At 28.9% G+C, this 19,845-nt stretch overlaps 10 protein-coding genes across 10 annotated transcripts, besides 15 other annotated features; 5 read left to right on the top strand and 5 right to left on the bottom strand.

Annotated features, from left to right (window-relative positions):
- Positions 1-17: 17 nt before the first annotated feature.
- On the top strand, positions 18-1,031 carry CMU_027490 (uncharacterized protein; the record flags this gene model as incomplete). Its single annotated transcript, XM_002140052.1, has 1 exon — positions 18-1,031. The coding sequence occupies one exon, from the start codon at positions 18-20 to the stop codon at positions 1,029-1,031; it is 1,014 nt and encodes a 337-aa protein (XP_002140088.1).
- Positions 1,019-1,060: a sequence feature (AT_rich).
- A 71-nt stretch (positions 1,061-1,131) lies between these two features.
- On the top strand, positions 1,132-2,115 carry CMU_027480 (protein phosphatase 1 regulatory subunit 7, putative; the record flags this gene model as incomplete). Its single annotated transcript, XM_002140051.1, has 1 exon — positions 1,132-2,115. The coding sequence occupies one exon, from the start codon at positions 1,132-1,134 to the stop codon at positions 2,113-2,115; it is 984 nt and encodes a 327-aa protein (XP_002140087.1).
- An 83-nt stretch (positions 2,116-2,198) lies between these two features.
- Positions 2,199-2,248: a sequence feature (AT_rich).
- Positions 2,249-2,299: 51 nt separating this feature from the next.
- Positions 2,300-4,978, bottom strand: CMU_027470 (rhomboid family protein; the record flags this gene model as incomplete). The annotated part of the gene is made up of 1 exon (XM_002140050.1): positions 2,300-4,978. The coding sequence occupies one exon, from the start codon at positions 4,976-4,978 to the stop codon at positions 2,300-2,302; it is 2,679 nt and encodes an 892-aa protein (XP_002140086.1).
- Positions 2,748-2,831: a sequence feature (GA-rich).
- Positions 4,979-5,162: 184 nt separating the features above from the next.
- Positions 5,163-5,188: a microsatellite.
- A 49-nt stretch (positions 5,189-5,237) lies between these two features.
- Positions 5,238-5,286: a sequence feature (AT_rich).
- Positions 5,287-5,398: 112 nt separating this feature from the next.
- On the bottom strand, positions 5,399-5,602 carry CMU_027460 (uncharacterized protein; the record flags this gene model as incomplete). Its single annotated transcript, XM_002140049.1, has 1 exon — positions 5,399-5,602. One exon carries the CDS (start codon positions 5,600-5,602, stop codon positions 5,399-5,401), a length of 204 nt encoding a protein of 67 aa, XP_002140085.1.
- A 122-nt stretch (positions 5,603-5,724) lies between these two features.
- Positions 5,725-5,778: a sequence feature (AT_rich).
- An 18-nt stretch (positions 5,779-5,796) lies between these two features.
- CMU_027450 (uncharacterized protein) lies at positions 5,797-6,273 on the bottom strand (the record flags this gene model as incomplete). Its single annotated transcript, XM_002140048.1, has 1 exon — positions 5,797-6,273. One exon carries the CDS (start codon positions 6,271-6,273, stop codon positions 5,797-5,799), a length of 477 nt encoding a protein of 158 aa, XP_002140084.1.
- Positions 6,272-6,308: a sequence feature (AT_rich).
- A 79-nt stretch (positions 6,309-6,387) lies between these two features.
- Positions 6,388-6,508: a sequence feature (AT_rich).
- Positions 6,509-6,602: 94 nt separating this feature from the next.
- Positions 6,603-6,791: a sequence feature (AT_rich).
- Positions 6,788-8,945, bottom strand: CMU_027440 (thrombospondin type 1 domain-containing protein; the record flags this gene model as incomplete). Its single annotated transcript, XM_002140047.1, has 4 exons — positions 6,788-7,678; positions 7,800-8,489; positions 8,572-8,655; positions 8,739-8,945. The coding sequence occupies 4 exons, from the start codon at positions 8,943-8,945 to the stop codon at positions 6,788-6,790; spliced, it is 1,872 nt and encodes a 623-aa protein (XP_002140083.1).
- Positions 7,680-7,783: a sequence feature (AT_rich).
- Positions 8,657-8,689: a sequence feature (AT_rich).
- Positions 8,852-8,932: a sequence feature (AT_rich).
- Positions 8,946-9,251: 306 nt separating the features above from the next.
- On the top strand, positions 9,252-10,731 carry CMU_027430 (thrombospondin type 1 domain-containing protein; the record flags this gene model as incomplete). Its single annotated transcript, XM_002140046.1, has 2 exons — positions 9,252-9,382; positions 9,489-10,731. 2 exons carry the CDS (start codon positions 9,252-9,254, stop codon positions 10,729-10,731), a joined length of 1,374 nt encoding a protein of 457 aa, XP_002140082.1.
- Positions 10,732-10,963: 232 nt separating this feature from the next.
- CMU_027420 (uncharacterized protein) lies at positions 10,964-12,238 on the top strand (the record flags this gene model as incomplete). Its single annotated transcript, XM_002140045.1, has 1 exon — positions 10,964-12,238. One exon carries the CDS (start codon positions 10,964-10,966, stop codon positions 12,236-12,238), a length of 1,275 nt encoding a protein of 424 aa, XP_002140081.1.
- Positions 12,239-12,374: 136 nt separating this feature from the next.
- Positions 12,375-12,419: a sequence feature (AT_rich).
- Positions 12,420-12,672: 253 nt separating this feature from the next.
- Positions 12,673-12,720: a sequence feature (AT_rich).
- Positions 12,721-12,725: 5 nt separating this feature from the next.
- Positions 12,726-13,640, top strand: CMU_027410 (uncharacterized protein; the record flags this gene model as incomplete). Its single annotated transcript, XM_002140044.1, has 1 exon — positions 12,726-13,640. The coding sequence occupies one exon, from the start codon at positions 12,726-12,728 to the stop codon at positions 13,638-13,640; it is 915 nt and encodes a 304-aa protein (XP_002140080.1).
- Positions 13,641-13,696: 56 nt separating this feature from the next.
- Positions 13,697-19,491, bottom strand: CMU_027400 (PH domain-containing protein; the record flags this gene model as incomplete). The annotated part of the gene is made up of 2 exons (XM_002140043.1): positions 13,697-16,554; positions 16,584-19,491. The coding sequence occupies 2 exons, from the start codon at positions 19,489-19,491 to the stop codon at positions 13,697-13,699; spliced, it is 5,766 nt and encodes a 1,921-aa protein (XP_002140079.1).
- Positions 19,490-19,520: a sequence feature (AT_rich).
- Between the last annotated feature and the right edge of the window lie 325 nt (positions 19,521-19,845).

Raw genomic sequence — 19,845 nt, 5'->3', positions numbered from 1 at the left:
ACTATTTAGTTGAATATATGATAAAAGAAAAACAAACAACTTTTAATGAGGAAATATCTGGAGCTATCTATGGAGGGTTTTCAAATTATATGGTAAGGAATATCTGTGAGCCTACTTGTAGTGAGATCTTAAATCCTTTAAACAACACTGACATAAAGGGAGTAAACAGTAACCAAACTAATACTATAGAAGAATTTAATAGTATATTAGATTACATTGACTTACCATATACAAAAGGTGATTCTGACTGTGCTAAAAGAGCGTCATTATCAACAAATTACACAATTACATCTCCAAACAGTAACTCTGGCTCTACAGCATCAAGTGAAGCATTCAAATTGGATAACAGAAAGGAGAACTTAAGGATTCAGACATTAAATTCAAAGTATAAGAAGAAAAGAAAAAAAAAAGATCTGCAATTAAATACAATTACAACACCACATGTTAGTAATAACAATAAAGCAGGTAGTTATTCCACAGCAATAGACTTGAATTCTAAAGAATTCCGTGATATGCCAACTGCAATGCAAAGGAAGTTCCTACAAATGTTAAGAAACAGACAATCAGCTCAAAAGCATCGTGATAAGCAGAAAATAGAGAGGCAACAACTGAGAGATGAAAATATTGCACTACATGCAAAGGTGGTAGCATTAAGTAATGAGTTACAAGACCTTAAATCAAAAACAATAACAATAGCCGAGCATGAAGCAATTATCCTACATTTAAAAAATAATTTTAGACAAATATCATATTTTTCTGGAAGTTTAAATAACAACAAATCCAAAGCTGATGTAATATGCAATAAAAGTCAAGGATTGGACTGTGACCTTGAATTTATTGCACTTGATGACTATCCAACAATGAATATATGGTCATCAGTATGTGATACTACCAATTTTACTAGAGTTAATAGTGGGACGAATATAATCAATTCTCAAAATAGTGCCGATTCATTACTTTGGATTGGAACAAATAATGCTTGGAGTAAACAAGATAGAGAAGTGGAAGATCTTTTGGCTAATAATAAATAATTACTAATTATATGTTATAGAAATATAAAGTCAGACATTTAATAGCCCCAGTACCGCCTAACCAATTTTTTGCTTAACTGAGTAAAGTTACTAAGTAATAATGGATACAATTGAAGAAAGAAGTACAAATAGTAATAAATCTAACAGGATTAGTTTACTGCGTTTGGGTATTGATCACTTAGTTTCTGAAGATGATGAAATAATTAACATTCAATGTGGCAGAATAGGGAAGATAGAAAATTTGTACAAATGTAAGAATTTAAAAGCTTTAATATTAATATCAAATCATATTGAGAAAATTGAAAATCTTAATGAGCTTAAAAGTTTGAATATCTTAGAGTTGTATCAAAATTCTATTAGAAAAATTGAAGATTTGGATGAGCTAATTAATCTTGAAGTATTGGATTTATCTTTTAACAAAATACGAAAAGTTGAGAATCTTGGTAATCTTAGAAATTTGCGGAAATTATTCTTATCAAGTAATAGAATAAGTATAATCGAGGGGCTAAATAGTAATACTAAATTAACACTCCTAGAGCTTGGAGGAAATAGAATAAGACATATTGGGAACATTGAACATCTGATACAACTTGAAGAGCTATGGCTAGGTAGAAATAAAATAACAAACTTTGAAAGCTTACCAAATCTTGTGAAATTAAAATCTTTGAGCTTACAAAGTAATCGTCTATCAGAATGGGCCCTATCATTTCAGCATAAGTGCTGTAACTTAAAAGAGTTATACTTAAGCCATAACAAACTACCTAGCCCCCCAATTGGATACTTTAAAAACTTTAAGCAGCTTCATACCCTAGATTTAGCTGGAAATGAAATAAGCAATTTAGAAGAGATTTCAAATATAATGAGTTTGGAAGAATTATGGCTAAATGATAATTGTATAGATAGTCTTGATCAAATTGAACTTCTTAAGAAATTAAAAAATATGAAGACACTTTATATTGAAAGAAATCCCTTACAACTAAACTTAGGACCAGCATATAGAATGAAAATCTTAGAAATATTACCATGGATAAGTCAATTGGATGCGTTATCTATAAATAGTAATATATATTTGACTAGCGATTAAAAACAATACAATATCTATGTAAATTTGTTTTTTAAGAAAAAAGGTGAGATATAGGAATTTATTCGTTGAAATAATATAATGGGAAATTATTTTTTAAAAAAAGTACTAGTTTTTAATATTAATAATAATTATACATCTAAGAACTCTAACTTTTTTATTGGTTTATTCTTAATGCTTCCTACCCTTAATTTTTATCAATTCCTAAAACTGTTCTATCTGGTTGAGCACTTGGACCTTGCTGCTCACACCACTCAATAAATTGAGGATTACTGCCACATGTATATACATTATTGACATAGCAACAACCACATTTCACGACTCCTGCCTCAAAAGATACAATACCCACTGGATTTGGCCAGTATAATGGAGGGTAAAATACTCCTAATGCAGCAATAACAAAATAAATTATTAGCAGTAATCCAGAAATTATTCTAAATGACCATAAACCTTTTTTCTGGCATAAGCTTCTACCTAACTTTTTAAACCAAATCTTTATTTTCTTAAATATAGTTACTTTGCCTACTGGGGTTTTATCAAGAACAATGATTAACTCAGCATGTCTTTTTATTCCAAATTCATCAACAGTTATACCAGATCCATCATTAATTTCATCAGTATTACTATTAGGAAGGTTTTTTTTCATTTTTTGATTTTTCCTCCATTGCTCAGCTTTCTTCTTATTACGCCTCTCAATCTTCTTCTTCTTCTTTTCTTCTATTTGTCTTTTTACCCATTCCATATCTTGTTTCATAAATAATCTAAATATTGGCAATGCAGCCATTCTATTATAGCGTGCCAGTCTATCTTCTGGACTACAAGCACCACAACCTCTAAAAGTAGCAAGTGTATATAATAATCCTACAGAAAAACCCCCAACATGAGCCCAAGGATTTGTCACACCTGTAAATGATAATACCATTCCTATAATAACTGAAAATATATCAAATACAAACAAAAACAATGGATTAGGTAAATTTTTCCAGTGTTCAAATGTATATACCAAACCAGCAGCTGTTATACCGAAAAGTCCACCTGAACTTCCAACAGTTAATGAACATGGTGATATAACTGAAACAGTTAAATTTCCTCCAATTGCCGAAAGGAAAAACAAAAAAAAGAATCTTGTCATTCCCCAATCTGGTTCCATCATATAACCAAGCTGTGCTTGTGATAATACATTGAATCCTATATGAATAAAACCGGCATGCATCCACATAGCCCAAAATAAACGGATAACTCCTCCATTACGAAGTTCATTAACTACTAATCCACCCAAGACGTTCAATGCTTCTGGGCAAGCACCTAACATAGGATTTGTTTTAAAAGGTTCTACAAATACTCCTCCACAATTATTTGGACTACCCCATTTATTCAATCTATTGAAAACAAGGGATTGCAGAAATACACCAGTTAGAGCAAATGAAGTAGTCAACACAACAAATAAACGTCCATGAACTGGGTTTATCCACTTTTTGATCTTATTACTGATTTCCATCTGAGTTAACGGATTAAAACTATGTACTGCATACTCATCATTCAATTTTATGGAATTTAGTTTCATATCATGAATATTAGGACCTAATCCTACACTAATTTTAGTATCTTCACCATATAACCACTTCAAATGACCTTCTAATCCCTGATCATCTAAACTAATTGGTGGTGCATTTTGGCTAATAGAATCTTGATTGCCTCGAATATCCCCTTCAGATACATTTTTTTGTGATTCTTTATCTATATTTCTTACTGATATATCTTCAACATTACTTGTTTGAGTTTCTACTGAAATTGGATTATCAACACTCATTTCTATAGGGAAGCTTTTTACTTTATTCACATTGGAACTTTGTGCCTTTTCATTATTATTGGCACTTTCTAACATCACATTTGCTGCTTCCGACATTGGAGCATTATCTAATGTTTGTTTTGTGAACAAATTAGCCGATGGTTTGTTACGAATGTTTTGTGCAGTTTTCATTGAAATTCCAGTTGATAAATCCTCATTTGAATTCATTAATTTTGGATGTAATATTTCATTCTTTTGTGGAGCCAAAATAACCATATCATCAACATATTGTAACTCAACATTATTGGGATATCCTGGAACAGCTTTTAAAGATTGACTACTATTTAATTTATCTGGTTCTTTAGCTGCAATATTAATATCTGATTTCAAATTTTTTTGTGTAATATCTATAGAGTTTTCTCTAGAAATTGTTTGTTTTCCATCAGGAGGTGAAGCTTGTGGTACACTAAATAAACGTAGTTCATCCTTAGTTGGTAATCTTGAGAAATTATTATCTTCAATTTTTGGTGTTCCAATGGTACTATCATCTGATTGACGCTTTACTGATCTACGCGATCCTTCATTATATATTGAAGAGGTTGAATTTTCTTTTATTGTTGGATTATTAATTAAATTTACATTACTTGATTTTTCATCTAAAGGTGTAATAACTGGATAGTCAATTGCTGAAGATTGACATTTCACTATATTAGGTTGTATAGATGAAGTATTAGAAATTGGAGTTATATTATCATTTGACAATGCTCTTATATATGGTTTAACTACAGATTTATTTCTTTGATTTGTAATTTGCGGTTGTGACATTCTATGAGTTTGTGACATTGAATTTTTAGTTATTGGATATCCATTATTAAATGTAATTTCTTGAGATTTCATTGGAGTAGAGATTATACTTGATCTTTCAAAATTATTTTTAGATGTGGAATATATTTCATAATTTGGAGTAGGTGCTCTTGGCATGTTTAGTTGTACACCGAATGCAGCAGATCCAGCAATTGGTTTTACAATTGGCCGTTTTCCTCCTTCTCTAAATGCAAATTCAGATTTATATTCCATCTTGTAAAGTTTAGAATGCTTTTTTAATCTTGTGGATTTTCTTTATCTTTGTAAATTATAGTTGAATCTACATTTAGGATCATTAGAAATTTCCAATAATACAACACACCCTATAGACGTGTGTAACACATACGGGTTATAGCGAGGCGGTAATGTGTGTGTTTTTATAGAATTAAGGCCTTTAATTTTTATTATTATTATTATTATTATAAAACAAGTCTAAGGTGACATTGTAGTTTATAACATAGGGTATAGGATCTTATATTATTTGATATTATGTATTTTCATATTTATTTTGAATATTATTTCTCTATTCTTTTTTTCTTCAATTAAAAGGGGGGAGGGATGTCTATTCATAAGTAAGAGAAGAAAAGGAGATGGAAGTAATTAAGTAAATACTAGTGATTTTAAATTATCCAACTATGTTCTATTATTATTACTAACATCACTAGAATATTGTATATTTAGAGCTCTGGAATTATTATTATTTGATTGTTTATCATTAATAATAAAGGTAGTAGCTGACACTTCTCCTGTCATATTCTGTTTACTTTGTATACGTTCTTTCAATTCATTAATATCTTGAATTCTTAGTTCAATAAGACTCCCAGGACGAGTTATCATGTTAATTAAATAATGAAATGTTGTAAACAAATATTTTATTGGAAATAATTAAATTATTAGAGTGATATTGGTGCCAAAATAGTAGGAGCCAACATAAATTTAAGTTGTAGATTTAATAAGTCAATATATAAATGAAAATAATAAATTATTTAAAATTAATAAAATAACTTAAAATACTATGAGTTCGTAATTTTCTAATCTTTATTATTATCTTCTATATTATTACTAACTCCTAATGTCACAATTCCCTTTGAGTCAACAGATATAGATAAACTATTAGGTAATTTACCATTAAAATTAAGATTTAAAGTATCTGAATTATTTGCTAAATAATGAGCTTTATATTCATTATTATTCTTATTTTCAATATTTTCACACTGATAATGTATACAACTATTGCAATGATGCTGATTATAGTGTTCAAAATTACCAGAATCTATACAAGGACTAAAACAAATATTTAGATGCTGTTTTTTTGGATCACAAGTACAATTATTACAAATAGTTTTATTGTCTTGAAATTTTACTTCATCAGTAAATTCAGAAATACATGGATTTTTTATTTGATATATTTGATTAAAGTTAGGTAGCCAATGACCTACAATATGACACTTACAATAATTATAACACTTATGACAACAACAATTATTTGTATAATAGCAGAAGCTCATTTTTATATTACTAATAAATTTCAATATTAAATTTTGATATAGATAACGATACTAGATGATAATTTAAGTATGGGTCTACATAAAATTAGAAGGCTTATTAATATAACTCGAATCTATTATATATTAATATTTATATTGTAATTTATATAATATTCATCTTAATAAGATATTTTCTATTGAGTAATCTAAAAATTATATACTTTAAAATTTTAAGTTTCATTTATTGATATAATAAGAGACCCTGACTATAAAATATTTGTTATAGTAATATAACTATTAGAAAAATAGAAAATTGAAAAGAATATCTTCACAATATTGTATTTATAGTCAATAATTAAAATTTTAGTTAATTAAATTATATAAGATTTAAATGTTGATTTGTATATCTTATAAAAGAATAAAATTTAGAAAAGGTAAACTAAGTTAATAAACAATGATATTTTATATCTATATAACAATAATTGTAATTACAAATTATAATTATTTTATTAATTTAATTTTATATTATTATTAATTATGTTCTATTAGCAAAATACCAAATGGAAATACCTATTAAGGTAACTACACCAGCTATTGATATTCCAACTACTATATTTGCAGTATTTTCTGATGAAATTTCACAATTTACTCCAAAATATCCAGGTTTACATTTGCATATGTATTGACCAATTCCATAATTAATACATTTACCACCATTTTTACATATTTCAGACCCAGTAGTTCCTTCTTCACAAATATTAGTACAATTTTCAAGACAAAAAGTAATTTGAGTAAGTTGTTCTTCTGGTGGACAAGGAATACCACCATATTGAGATTCAGTTACAGTTACTCTATATCGTGATTTAGTTGCAGAACAAGAATTACTAGGACAAGGAGTCCAAGAACTCCATTCAGAAAGAATACAGTTTATAGGGCATGGAATATTATTACAACTCATTGATTGTAATACCATATTCATACAATCAGTAATATTATTGATTAAAGTTCTAGTTCTTGTTGATATACCTCCTCGACAAGATGCAGAACATTCACTCCATACAGACCATTCTCCAAATTCACAGGGACTACAAGTTATATTTACATTACATAGAGATTCTTGCATTGTATTAGGACATTCTAAACCACCTGCCATTACTTCACTTAATGGATAACGCCATCTATATGTTGTACCTCCTTTACATGTGCTACTACATGGCATCCATGCAGACCATTGTGAATACTCACAATTAACTGGTGTTATTCCATATCTCGGAGCTACTCTACGAAAATATTCTTGCTGAGTTGTATAAATACCAAAGCTTTGAGCATTATAATTGTAACGACCACATGTATAACCTCCACCTGGTGTCCAAAGCATTTCTCTTGCAAAAAGTTCAACACCAAATGGTTGATTTATTAATACAACCTAAAAATAAAATAAAAATCAATATTGACTTAATATCTATATAGTAATATTTTTATTAAATATAGTATAAAGGAATGTTTTAAATATTTTATATTTGATTATAAAGTTTCAGGAGACTTACAGTAAAAGGTTGGGCACCAAAATCTGTATCAAACGCATAAGGTCTATCATTTGTTAAATTATGGTTATTATATATTGTATTTCTATTAATAGTACACATTTTATTATATCCAAAGTGTGTAAAGTAATTATCTAGCCTATAGTAGTAATCTGTATTATCGGTTGATGCCATAACAGCTATTGTCAAATTCCATCTATATGAATACTGATTAGTAGGCCACATTCCAGATCCAAAAATATGTGCATCCATTCCATAAGGCCAAGATTTATATTCAGTTGGAATTCTATCCGAGGTAGGTGTTCCTGTTGTTTTATCAACTACAGTATTATTTACATAGTATAAATTATTATTTACAAAATCCATCATTCTTGGCCATCCATCAGCAATATAAATACGTCTATAGGGATCGCCTAAAGGAATATTTCTTTTTACAGTATAATTTCGTAATTGATCTGATCCCCACTTGATATTGGTAATAGGTACATAAGTTACAGAACGGCAGTAATAATAAGGACCATTGCCTACTATATAAAAATAAAATCCTCCTGGCCATATTAACTTTTCAACAGCAATATCTATTTTAATATTTTGAGGTTCATAAGTAAAAGGAAAAAAAGTATATTGATTTATATTGTACTCTCCACTTTCTGATGAAGATTCAGCTATAACAAGCTGAGATTTATAATCAATCTGTATAAAACAAAAAAAAAATTATAGACAGGAAGAAAATAATATATTTAAATGACAAAAAAGGTAAATTTCGTCAACTAACAGATAATTTACAATGAATATTATTTCCATTATATATTGTAACTATAGTATCTTTATCTTTAGTAAATATAAATTCACCTATGAACTAATAAAATTTTATTATTAAAAAGAAAAATATTGTAAGTAGATTCCACTAAAATGATAAATATAAAATTAAATCCAACTTACTCTAAAAGATATTCCATCAAACCAAGGTTGAGTTGTATTAGTAAATATATACTCAGCTCCTTGATCTGTAACATCTGTCCATGCATTAGTCCATTGATAACTTGGGGGTAATGAATAAATAAATTTAGAAGATATTAAAAAAAAAGTCAAATATAATAAAAATAACCAAGATCTTAAATAATAATTTTTTAAAAGTGTAGATAACATATTAATAATAGTATATAACATTTATCCAATAATTAACAATTTATCGTCATCTATTCCTTAATTCAAGGACTTAATTAAAATAAGGCTTATATATTCCAGTTTTATATATATACACTTAAATATTATTCTAGTCTATTACTTTACATAAAACTTGTCTTTCTTTTTTAAATTATTCGGTTAGTTAATTAAATGGTATACCTTGCATAATCCGCTAATATAATTTAGGTAACTAAATATTGACGTTAGCGGCTTAAACATTTTGTAATATTAACAGGTCTCATAGTTTATTCTGCAGCATTTTATTAAATGAACATAAAGAAATTCTTATTGATTTACTTTATATACATATTCTTAGTAATTACAAGAAGAGAATATTCTCTAGCTCAGATAGCAACAATACAAGGCTCTGCAAATATTGGAGTTACTAATCCTTACAGGTATGCACACATTTGCTGTGGAATGATGCCACGTAAAAAAATCAATTTTATTAGTTATTACTTGTTCTAATATTTTTCTTTGTCTTAATTAAATATCTCTTTTTAGTTTTGGACTTAATTATACAGAAGGTGAATATTATCCTCTTATAGATGGAGATATTTGGCCTATGAATCATATTGTTTCTGTTGGAGGTAATATTACCTCAGATGGTTTCTCAGTTATACTATATACTGCAAATCCAAATGCAATAGAGTTGTATATAGAAGGAAATTTATTCAATAAACAAATATATCGCTCATGCTTTTATAATAATTATCGCTTAAGACTTTTAACTGTTGGATCTATACTTCAACCTAGGATATATAAATGGCCATTTATTAATTCTTGGCAACTTTATATTCAAAGACAAGAATATGGTTTTGCTATAGCTACCCAATTTGGTTATTCTGAACAACTATTTTGGAGAAGATGTCTTAATGAACCTGTAGTTGCTGTAAAAGTTATATCACCTGGTTCATTTATTTCTGCAGATGCTGTTGATTGTGTGGTTTCAGAATGGAGTGCCTGGTCACCATGTAGCTCTACTTGTTATATTGGAAGTAAATACAGAATAAGGTTGGTAATAAGACCTCAAACTTTTACAGGTGCACCCTGTCCACCTTTAATTGATACTCAAGGTTGCAATTTGAATATTTTATGTAATGATTGCACTTATTCAATGTGGTCTGAATGGTCATTATGTAGCAACACTTGTTCAGGTGGATATCAAAGTAGAACTAGAAAACTTATTTGGCAATCTGATATAACAGCACCTTGTGACTTATCTAGTTCAGAAACACAAGTTTGTAATACTCAAGATTGCCCTATAAACTGTCTAGTATCTGAATGGCTATCTTGGAGTTTGTGTTCAACTACTTGTGGAACTGGTGAAAGAACTAGATCTAAATTAATTCTTCAAAATGCACAACTAGGAGGATTATCATGTCCTAGTAGTTCAGAATTAATAGATACTGTACCCTGTACTGTTAGAGAATGTTTTAAAATGTGTGATATCAAAGGTATATGTAAAAATGGAGCTACTTGTATTGATTTACCTGATGATGACTTTGCTTGTAATTGTACTCACAATTATTATGGTCAAACATGTGAATATGAAAAGTATAAATGGTGGGTATATTTTTTAGTTATTATTGCAACGGAAGTTATAATTGTTGGAATTATTAAGCTTACAATATTAAACCCTCCATCATACAGTATAAGTGATACTCCCTATCAGTATATACATGATAATGCAGAAGTTAATAATGAAACATTTAACTATAACGCAGATACTAGTAGAATTATTTAGAGAATTAATTATAGAAAGAATACATATATATAATTGATAAAGATCTGTTTAATAGAATTTTTTATAGAAGTTAGTATTATAACATTATTATGTACTTATCTGAATTTTGTTAATTTCGTTTAATCTATTTATTATTTACATGCACAATATACCCGCCCTAAAAATAATGGAGACGATACCCCACTGAGTTTCTTTGTTTTTTGTAAATTCTGAAATATAATTTTCTTTAATAATGGAGATTTTAAATAATGAAGAAAATATAAATATTGATGCTTATAAGGATGTTGGTTGTTTACTAATATTTGGTAATAGTTCAAGTGGTGAATCAATAGTAGATTCTTTCCCACTTTACAACGGAGAGAATATGATTGATAATGTTGGTAATCAAAGTGGTATGGGTGATATCTCAATTCATCATAATTCATCATCATCTGAATGTGCAGTGATATATTGCGAAAATGGTGAGTTTTTTGTTGAAGATCGGGGTATTAAAAATGGAACATACAGAAATAAACAAAATAATAAAATTCTTCCTTTTTGTAAATATGAAGTTATCCCGGGTTCTATACTCTATTTTGGTAATGTTAAAGTAAAACTAATTAAATATGGTGAATGTTCTGAAGGAATATCTACACCAATATGGAATAGAGATATTAATCTAGAACAAACACAAATTAGTGAAGAGAATTTTAATTTTAAGGAAAATACCAAGCATAATAAAGAAAGTAATAACAATAAATTTTCTGAAAAGATGAAAATATCGGATGAATTAATAAAAGATAAGCATATAGATGAAACTCAAAAGCTAAAAAAGTGTCGGAATAACGAAACTTACCCAAATGTTCTTCCAGATAAAAAAAAGAAGAAAAAAGAAACTGACTCAGTTTTTAAACCTGTTAATAATAAATTAGCTAATGTTTGCTCTTTTGTTAAAGAAAATTCATCTGATGAAGTAATTAATACAAGGGAATATTCAAATCAAATAACAATAATATGGACTGGTTGCTCACCAACAAACAAAGATACTGATATTTTAGAGAGATATAATATTCAAACAATTGAACAAGAGGATTTTGAATTGATGTATAATTCCGTAACTCATTTAATTGCTCCCTCTATTAAAAGAACTTTAAAATTTTTATGGGCTGTTTGTAAAGGTATATCAATTATAACACCTCAGACCTTAAAGGCTGCTTTAGCTTTGAAATCATATGATTCAATAATTACTGCTATAAATAAAGCTCCTTTATTATATGATTCTGCAGGGGAACGCAAATTTGGCTTTCAATTATCAAATTCTATTAATAAAGCACGTAAAAAACCACTGTTTGAAGGATTTTATATTTTCATTTGTTCTTCAATTAAATCTCCATCTCCTAGTGAGCTTACCTGGTTATGTAAATCTGCACAAGCAAGAATAATAACATCTACCAGTGAATTCAAAAATATACCACAATCAAAATTAATTATTATAGGCAATGCTTCTGATATTAAAATTCATAAGTAAGTTAACAATAGAGCTATAATTTTGAAATTTATTTATTGATCTTTAATTTTAGGCCTTATACTGTACATTCCATTGATATTATCCTTAATGGCATACTCAAACAAGAGATAGACTTTATTTCATATGTCCTTAATTGATTTTAAAATATTTTTTTAGAAATGTTTAATAATAAAATTTATATGCTATTTTTAGAACTAATTAAAATACTAGTATTATTAACTGGCATATTTTAATAGTAAAAGACTTGAAGATATAGTTTAAATTACTTATAATTTGTTAGATCAATAATTTCATTTTATTTAATACAGTATAGAACTATATATATTTATTTATAGATTTAACTTTATTTGCATGCACTTTAACATGTGGATACTGATACCGGTATTTGCATGTACTGTGCAACTGCAGCTGTTAGAGATTTAAGCTACAATCAGATATAAAAAAAAAATTAATTATTAAATTAAAATAATTTAGTAATAAAAGAAAAATGAAGAAGATAAAATTTTTATTCATTGGAGCACTCCTAAGTAAAACTGTATATGGATTAAAAGTTGACAATAAATTTGATCCACTTGATGTTATTGGAAGTGGATTTGAATCTGTAGGAAACACTATTTTTAGTGGGTTAAAGGGAGTTTTTGGAGGTATTGGAAGAGATATTCAAGAAGCTTTTGATACGGTAATAGATGATTTGACACCAAAAACAGAAGATGTAGAACCTCAGCATAATATACAAGAAATAGCTGCTGAACAAGAAAAATTAAGAGATTCTATACCAGCGATTGAATCAGATATAACTGCTATTCAAAATGTTGTTAATGAACTGACAGTTGGGGCAAGTATTAATGCAGCAAAAGGTCTTAATATAGAACAAACTGTACTAAAACCAAATACAGAGGGCCCAGTAACACCCTTAAATACATTAAAAACAGTAGAGAAAGAACAAAAAAAAATCCATCCGAAAGAATTTTTAGAATCTTTAACGAAACCTTCATCTATTGTTTCTGATTATACTGCACCAATAATAGTAATACAAGCACCAGAAACTACACCCAGTGAATTAATATCTATAAGTGAGATAATGAGATGCCAAGGTGGGTCTAACTGGAGTACAGCTCAACAACATAAAAAAAGAATGAAGGAGTATAAGGATTTTAATGGTAAGCATAAACAACAAATAAAAGATCAAATACAAGAAATTACGCAGCTCCTAGAGGAAAAAGATGATGCAATGACAGATATGAGGAATAAATTACGAAGAGCTGAAATTGAACTCGCTGAGACTCCTTCAGATGTCGTTACATTAGAAATTAAGCTACTTAATCAACAAATGAATTATTTAGCAGAGGAAATAGTTGTATTGGATAATACTTTAGCTAAACTTGAAAGGAAGATCAAATAGCCTATATATACACAGATGCCATCATAAGAATAAAATCTAAATATTAATATGTAATTTTACCTATGTAGCATTATTGAACTCGGTTTACGAAGAAATTGACAAGCTCTCTTCTTTTCTTGTTTCTCAATAAAATTCATATCCCAGATACTCTTTGATTTTTGGATTAATGAATCAATCTCAAAAACCCACATAGAGGCCAAGTGTGGTGTTGGAGCACGAAAATATATTGACAAATTCTTTGTTTCCATGTAACATTCATTTCCATTAAGAAAATTCGATGGATTATTTGTCAATATATTGGAAGATTGTTGAGTTAAGCATGATCCAGATGGTAGAGGAGAAGATAAGCTGGAAGTAGCTGAAACTGTGGACTCTCTATCTCCCCAGAAAATAATAAAACTAGTCCTAGAGAGGTCTTGAGGATCAATACATACACTTGTTACCCTGCCACAGGGTAATGGGCGTATATTGAGAATTTCATAAAGCTTAAATCTATAAGTATTATCATATATATAAAGAGTCATATCTTCGACAAATGCATAGCAAGGGAGCCAACTAATATAAACATTTTCAGTACTAGGATGACTATTATCTTCTGAGTAATAAAGCATCAATGAGCCAGCAAGTTGAGTTGAATATTGGTAACGTATTGACATTCCAGTATCATCACCCTTTTCATTTTCATGTCCCAATATATGATACAAAGCACAAGCTTCAGTAGTAGGGGGATATAAAAAGTACAACTTATCCATTATATATTTACCACACATTGAATTCGACAATAAATTGCATATATCAATATCCTTCTTGAATTGCAGCAATGGGCATTGTAATAAGTCATTACTATTTGTTGCGTTATTCATTGAAATACCTGCATTGTTACTAAGCACATATTCAACTGATTTAGGTGGTATACTAAATAAATCTTTAGGAATGAAGATTTGTGAATAAATATTAGATACATGTTTCCACCAAAGATCATCTTTTTCCATAAGTGCAGCAAGAATTGGAAACTGAGTTAGTAAAGAAACAGATTGTTGCAATAATATTATTGAAGATGGTGAGCTAGTAGAGAGTTTCCCAAGCAAAAATGACGTTATTGTATTTCGTTCCCTATTGTCATCAGTATTTACTATTGAAGGGTACTCCATTGAAAATGACCTCTTTAAAGTACCTAGATTTAACTGGTTTAGATACCCACTATTAGTATTATTATTTAATGGATTAGTCAAGTAGTAAATCCTACGCTCTTCTGGATTCATATTAATTAATTTCTTCTTAGGAAAATTTAAATTTGTTAAAATATTTGAAATAGCTGTTGAGTTTATATTAGTATTACCTACAAGAAGACCAGAATTTGTTGTGATATTAGCACACAAATTTGTAGTTGGGTCTGCATTCTCAGATATATTACAAACAGTGGAAATATTTTGAATAATAGAATTACCTATATTCCTCAAAGAATTCATTTGCTTATTACACATACACGGATTCAACTTAGCCCATGATATAGATGAAAATTTGTCATAATTAACCATTGTATCAACCACTTCTGATGATGTAGCAACATTTCCATCAGTATTAATAGCATTTACATTTAAAAGTTGTGTTACTTCATCTGTACTTATTGAGTTATTAAGTGAATTGTCTAAATCAATAGATGATACTGAGCATGAATGACGAAATAGCTCTATATTAGGCTCACAACGCATTCTCATAACAGATCTCATAAAAATATTTACATCAAATATACGATATTTTTCTTGAAATTCAACACATTTTTGGTTGACTGTAGGTAATGGTGCAATTAAAATATCATGTAGATCAGCCAAAATAATTAAACATTCACGAATATCTTCCTCTAACATACAATCCTGGAAAAATCTTCCAAATATATCCCAATCCTCTAATAGCTTAGAGGCTATCAAGTCGCAACTATTGTTTTCAGTAGTATCATCATCTTGAGATATAGAAGAACCAGTTTCAATGCTAGGATTTTTATTATCAATTGATGAGTAATAGTAAGCAAAATACATAATTAACTTTATATATCTATGGATAGTATATTCCAGTATCATCTTAGATACTCTACTAAAAATACTTTTTTTTAGAGACATTTTCAATACACGTAATTGTGGTCTAACAGCTTCCTTCAGTAAATTGTCCATATCAAAAGATAAAATTAAAGAGAGCCAGGATAAATTACTTTGAGTACTTGAGTTACACAAATTATCATCTTTGTTAATAGTACTATCGGAAATATTGGGATTAAGAAGTGTCTCTTGTTTTTGTTGTATTGCTGATATAAATATATTCTGAAATTTATTATTCCAATCTTTACAAACTCTTATAGTAAGAAGTATTTTTGATAAACTGTGCAATAAGGTAAATCTTTTCGCTTCATTTCTTAAATTTCTCGGAATTATCAAGTCTAAATTCCTATATATATCATTGTTAATCCCAATAGAGTTATTTAATATAGCATTGTTTATACCACTATTTGTAACACTGCTTACAGAATTGTTTTGATTGTTATTCACTATAGACTCATTATCAATTGATTGTGTATAGCTGTAATTTGCTACAATGTGGGATGATTGCAAATTATATTCCCTCATATACTCACACTCATATTTATAAAGCAAAAAAGGCATCCAACGTTCCAATATTTGATCTAATTCATCGCACCTGTGTATATAATCCTCAATTCCATTCAAAAGGCCACAAAGAACTTCAGTAGTAATTCCAATACCTTCACAATTTGCCTTAAAATTACTACTTTCAGTTTCTATATTTAAGTAATCTTGAATATGGAAATTGAAGCAAGGATAATTATCGAAATCAAGTTCGTTCCAAGTACAAGTGGTACTTGATAGGTTGAATTTATCAGTATTACTCGTATTTTGCATATTGACTTCATTAAAAAATAAAAATTCCGATTACTAATATCAAATTCAGTTAATGTACATATATTAAGTAATACAACATCCCTCATAGCAAGCTGATATAATAATAATGTTTGTTGAATAATAGAAAATACCATATTACGAATATATGAAGAATTATAATACATTTGTAATGTTGAAAATGAATTTGCCATACAAATCAAAATACTGAAAAGATCACTGAATAAAGATATTGATAAAGTCCCAGTATCCTTATCTCTATTTGTCTTCCCTAGAGAGCAAGTATCATCAATTATATGAAAGAGTGTACAATAATATTGTTTAATGATTTTCCTAATATATATATCAGAGAATGAAATAATATAATATTGAAATAAAGAATCAAAGATTCCATAAGATTCATAAGAAAATTGCATATCAGCCAAAAATTCCAAAATCAATAGTATATCTAGTTCGCTGAAAATTTCATAGCGCTCCTTGTAACACTTGTATAACATTTCAAATATAGGTAATAAGTACTTTTCACGGATAAATCGTAGAATATCAACTCTAGGAGTTCCTAAAGATCTATGAGATGCTTGTAACAAATCAATACTAGTTGTATTAAATACATCTAATCCTTGTAGTACCTTTGCAATTGGTATTGTGGCAAAACTACATGCAACAAGATTAGTAAGTTTCATCAAAGAAATATTGTCAGCATTTCTTATGAAGTTGTCATTAAGTATCCCAATAAAAGATGAGACTCTTTTAAAACCCATTTCTTTATCTAAATTCGAGGTATTGTTATAAATATACAACATTGTGCGATATAAAAGTTGTTCTATATTCTGTTCAAGTATTTCTTTAGGGATACTATCATAAGCTCTTAATTCGTCATATAGAGTTCTCATTCGCTGTTCTCTAATAGCATGACGAGCTCTGCAACTTGCAACTAATGATTCTCTCCAAATTTCTGCATCAGGTCCAAATATTGAAATAATACGAATAGAAATCTTCTCATTCGATTGGTTTAATATACTTGGATTATTTGTCGTAATATTGCTTGTAGCTGAAGTAGGTAAATTTGATGTTAAGTTGCAAATTGAGGAAATTGGGAGAATAGCTTGATGAGATGCTCCAGTAGCAATAGGTGGTGATAATTTAGTTGTAGATATCACAGGTGTATTTAAATGACTAGATTTATTATTATTATTCATATGATTTACAGTAACACTTGATGAGTGGCTACCATCATTGGATTCCGATTCATTTGATAAAACTACTTCATTGTTTAAGTTATCTGCTGGTGTTAATGAACCGACACACTCAGTATTCGTACTAACACTACCAAAATGTAATTCTTGCTTGGCTGGTAAAAATACTAGAATATTTTGTAAAGGAACCTGTAACCTAAATTGAAATCCAGATTGTATTTCACGTATCTTACTAGATAATTGTATATTATCTAATTCAATAACATATAATGGAGGATTATCATCATATTCAGGAGAAAATAAATATAAACAGTCCAATTGCATTCCAAATGGTAACTCTTCACTGCCAATTTGGCTATTATTTATTGTTTCATCAGCTAATTTATTACCCGATTGAATAATGAAATTGTTAGGTAAAGGGAAAAATGCTTCATTATTTGCTATTGGTCTTGAAGAAATGAGTAGTGCAAAATATTTCTGCATTGGCACTAGTGGAACAGAAGAACAACTACTCAGACCATTATTATAGTTATCTGTATTATTCACAGATTCAACTGGAATTGGTCCAACTTCAATATCAAGTGCTCCAAAAAGTACATTATCTAGATAAGTGCGAGCCCGCAAAAAGTTTAAAGCTCTCAAATCTATTGATTGGAAATATTCTGGAATAGGTGATGTTAAATTATTAGATATTAGAGTAGTATCACCATTGACACTGTTATTATTTGAAACATTCTTATTACTATTACTGCCAAAGTTATTATACATCTTCTCTGTCCTCAGGCGTATCTGCTGACCACGATATGTACCATAAAAATATGCTTGTCTAGATTGCCTTTGGGATGACAAAATCTCATCTAAAGATAAACTAGATGATGATAAGCAAAATGAAGAACTTCTCTGTATTGGCTTTGAAATAGTCTCATATGCCTTATTTGTATATCTAATACGGAAAACATAATCAAACCATAATTGTGATAAAGGTTTCTGAATATTTTTTACGTGAAGAAATAACTTCTTTCCTCTAACAGAAAAAGTCAATGGTACTCTATCTTCCTTTACCCACTTTATCTTCCTTTGTGTCTTAAATGCCTCAATTAAACTTGTTTGTAAACCACTCGAATTATCTAGTAAAAGACGACTAAAATCATATTGAGCTTTAGCTTCTTTTAGTGCTTCTCTATGAGCCACAACATTCACTATGGTACATATAGATTCAAGCCAAATATCTTTATCTCCAGGAGCTAAGGCACGAAGGCAGTAATCTCTACCTTGAGTCCTAATTACAAAGTGCAGTGCATCTTCTATATGAATAGCCTTTACACTTGATAAATTAATACATCCTTGAGGTTGCTGGTCACTATATGTTGGTTCCTCCCTCCAATATAAAAGTGCACTATCAACAACATTTAAACGAAAATATCTCTTCTGAAATCCTTTAAATGCTGTGGGACTTAGCTTATCTAAATATCCTCCTATAATCGGATTTAATCTTGAGGATGAGGGAAGCGTAAAGGAGTCTACTAGAGGTGATGAAGAAGCATTAAAGCAAGCATTTATGGATGAACATCCACCACTAACAGCATCATTTGCAGTACAATAGTCAGCAACATTCTCTGGCGTGCCTAAAGAGGTATCCTGTATTGTGTCAGTAGCACATGAAGCACTTATAGAATCTTCAATATTTCCTATATCTATCACCTTCGAACTCACTTCACTATTTTTTGGAGTCTCACCTTGAATCTTCATAATTAATATTAATAAATATCAAAAAATATGCTAACTTTTGATTGTATTACTTTCTTAGTTATGTTTATATTTAGTACTAAGCCATCTTAGGATTCACAAAGCTAGTAACTATAAATAAATTCAAAAAAATCCAAGGTGAAATCAAATCGACTATATATAGTAATCCCAAATTTAATAAACTTGATAACTTTTTTAGAAAAAATATATCCAAATTATACCAATTATTATTTTATAGCACATATATACCGGCATTCCCAACAATTAAAAAAGCGGTTAAAAAAATGGCGCAATTGAATATAAGGCGGTTGTTTTATGATCATTAGAAAATATCAATACTAAGTGTTAAAGTTAAAT

Source organism: Cryptosporidium muris, genomic scaffold (genome assembly GCF_000006515.1).
Source record: "Cryptosporidium muris RN66 scf_1106632353999 genomic scaffold, whole genome shotgun sequence".
Lineage (NCBI taxonomy): Eukaryota > Apicomplexa > Conoidasida > Eucoccidiorida > Cryptosporidiidae > Cryptosporidium > Cryptosporidium muris.
Note: the sequence above shows the minus strand (reverse complement) of the source record. Positions and strands in the feature narration are given on the sequence as shown.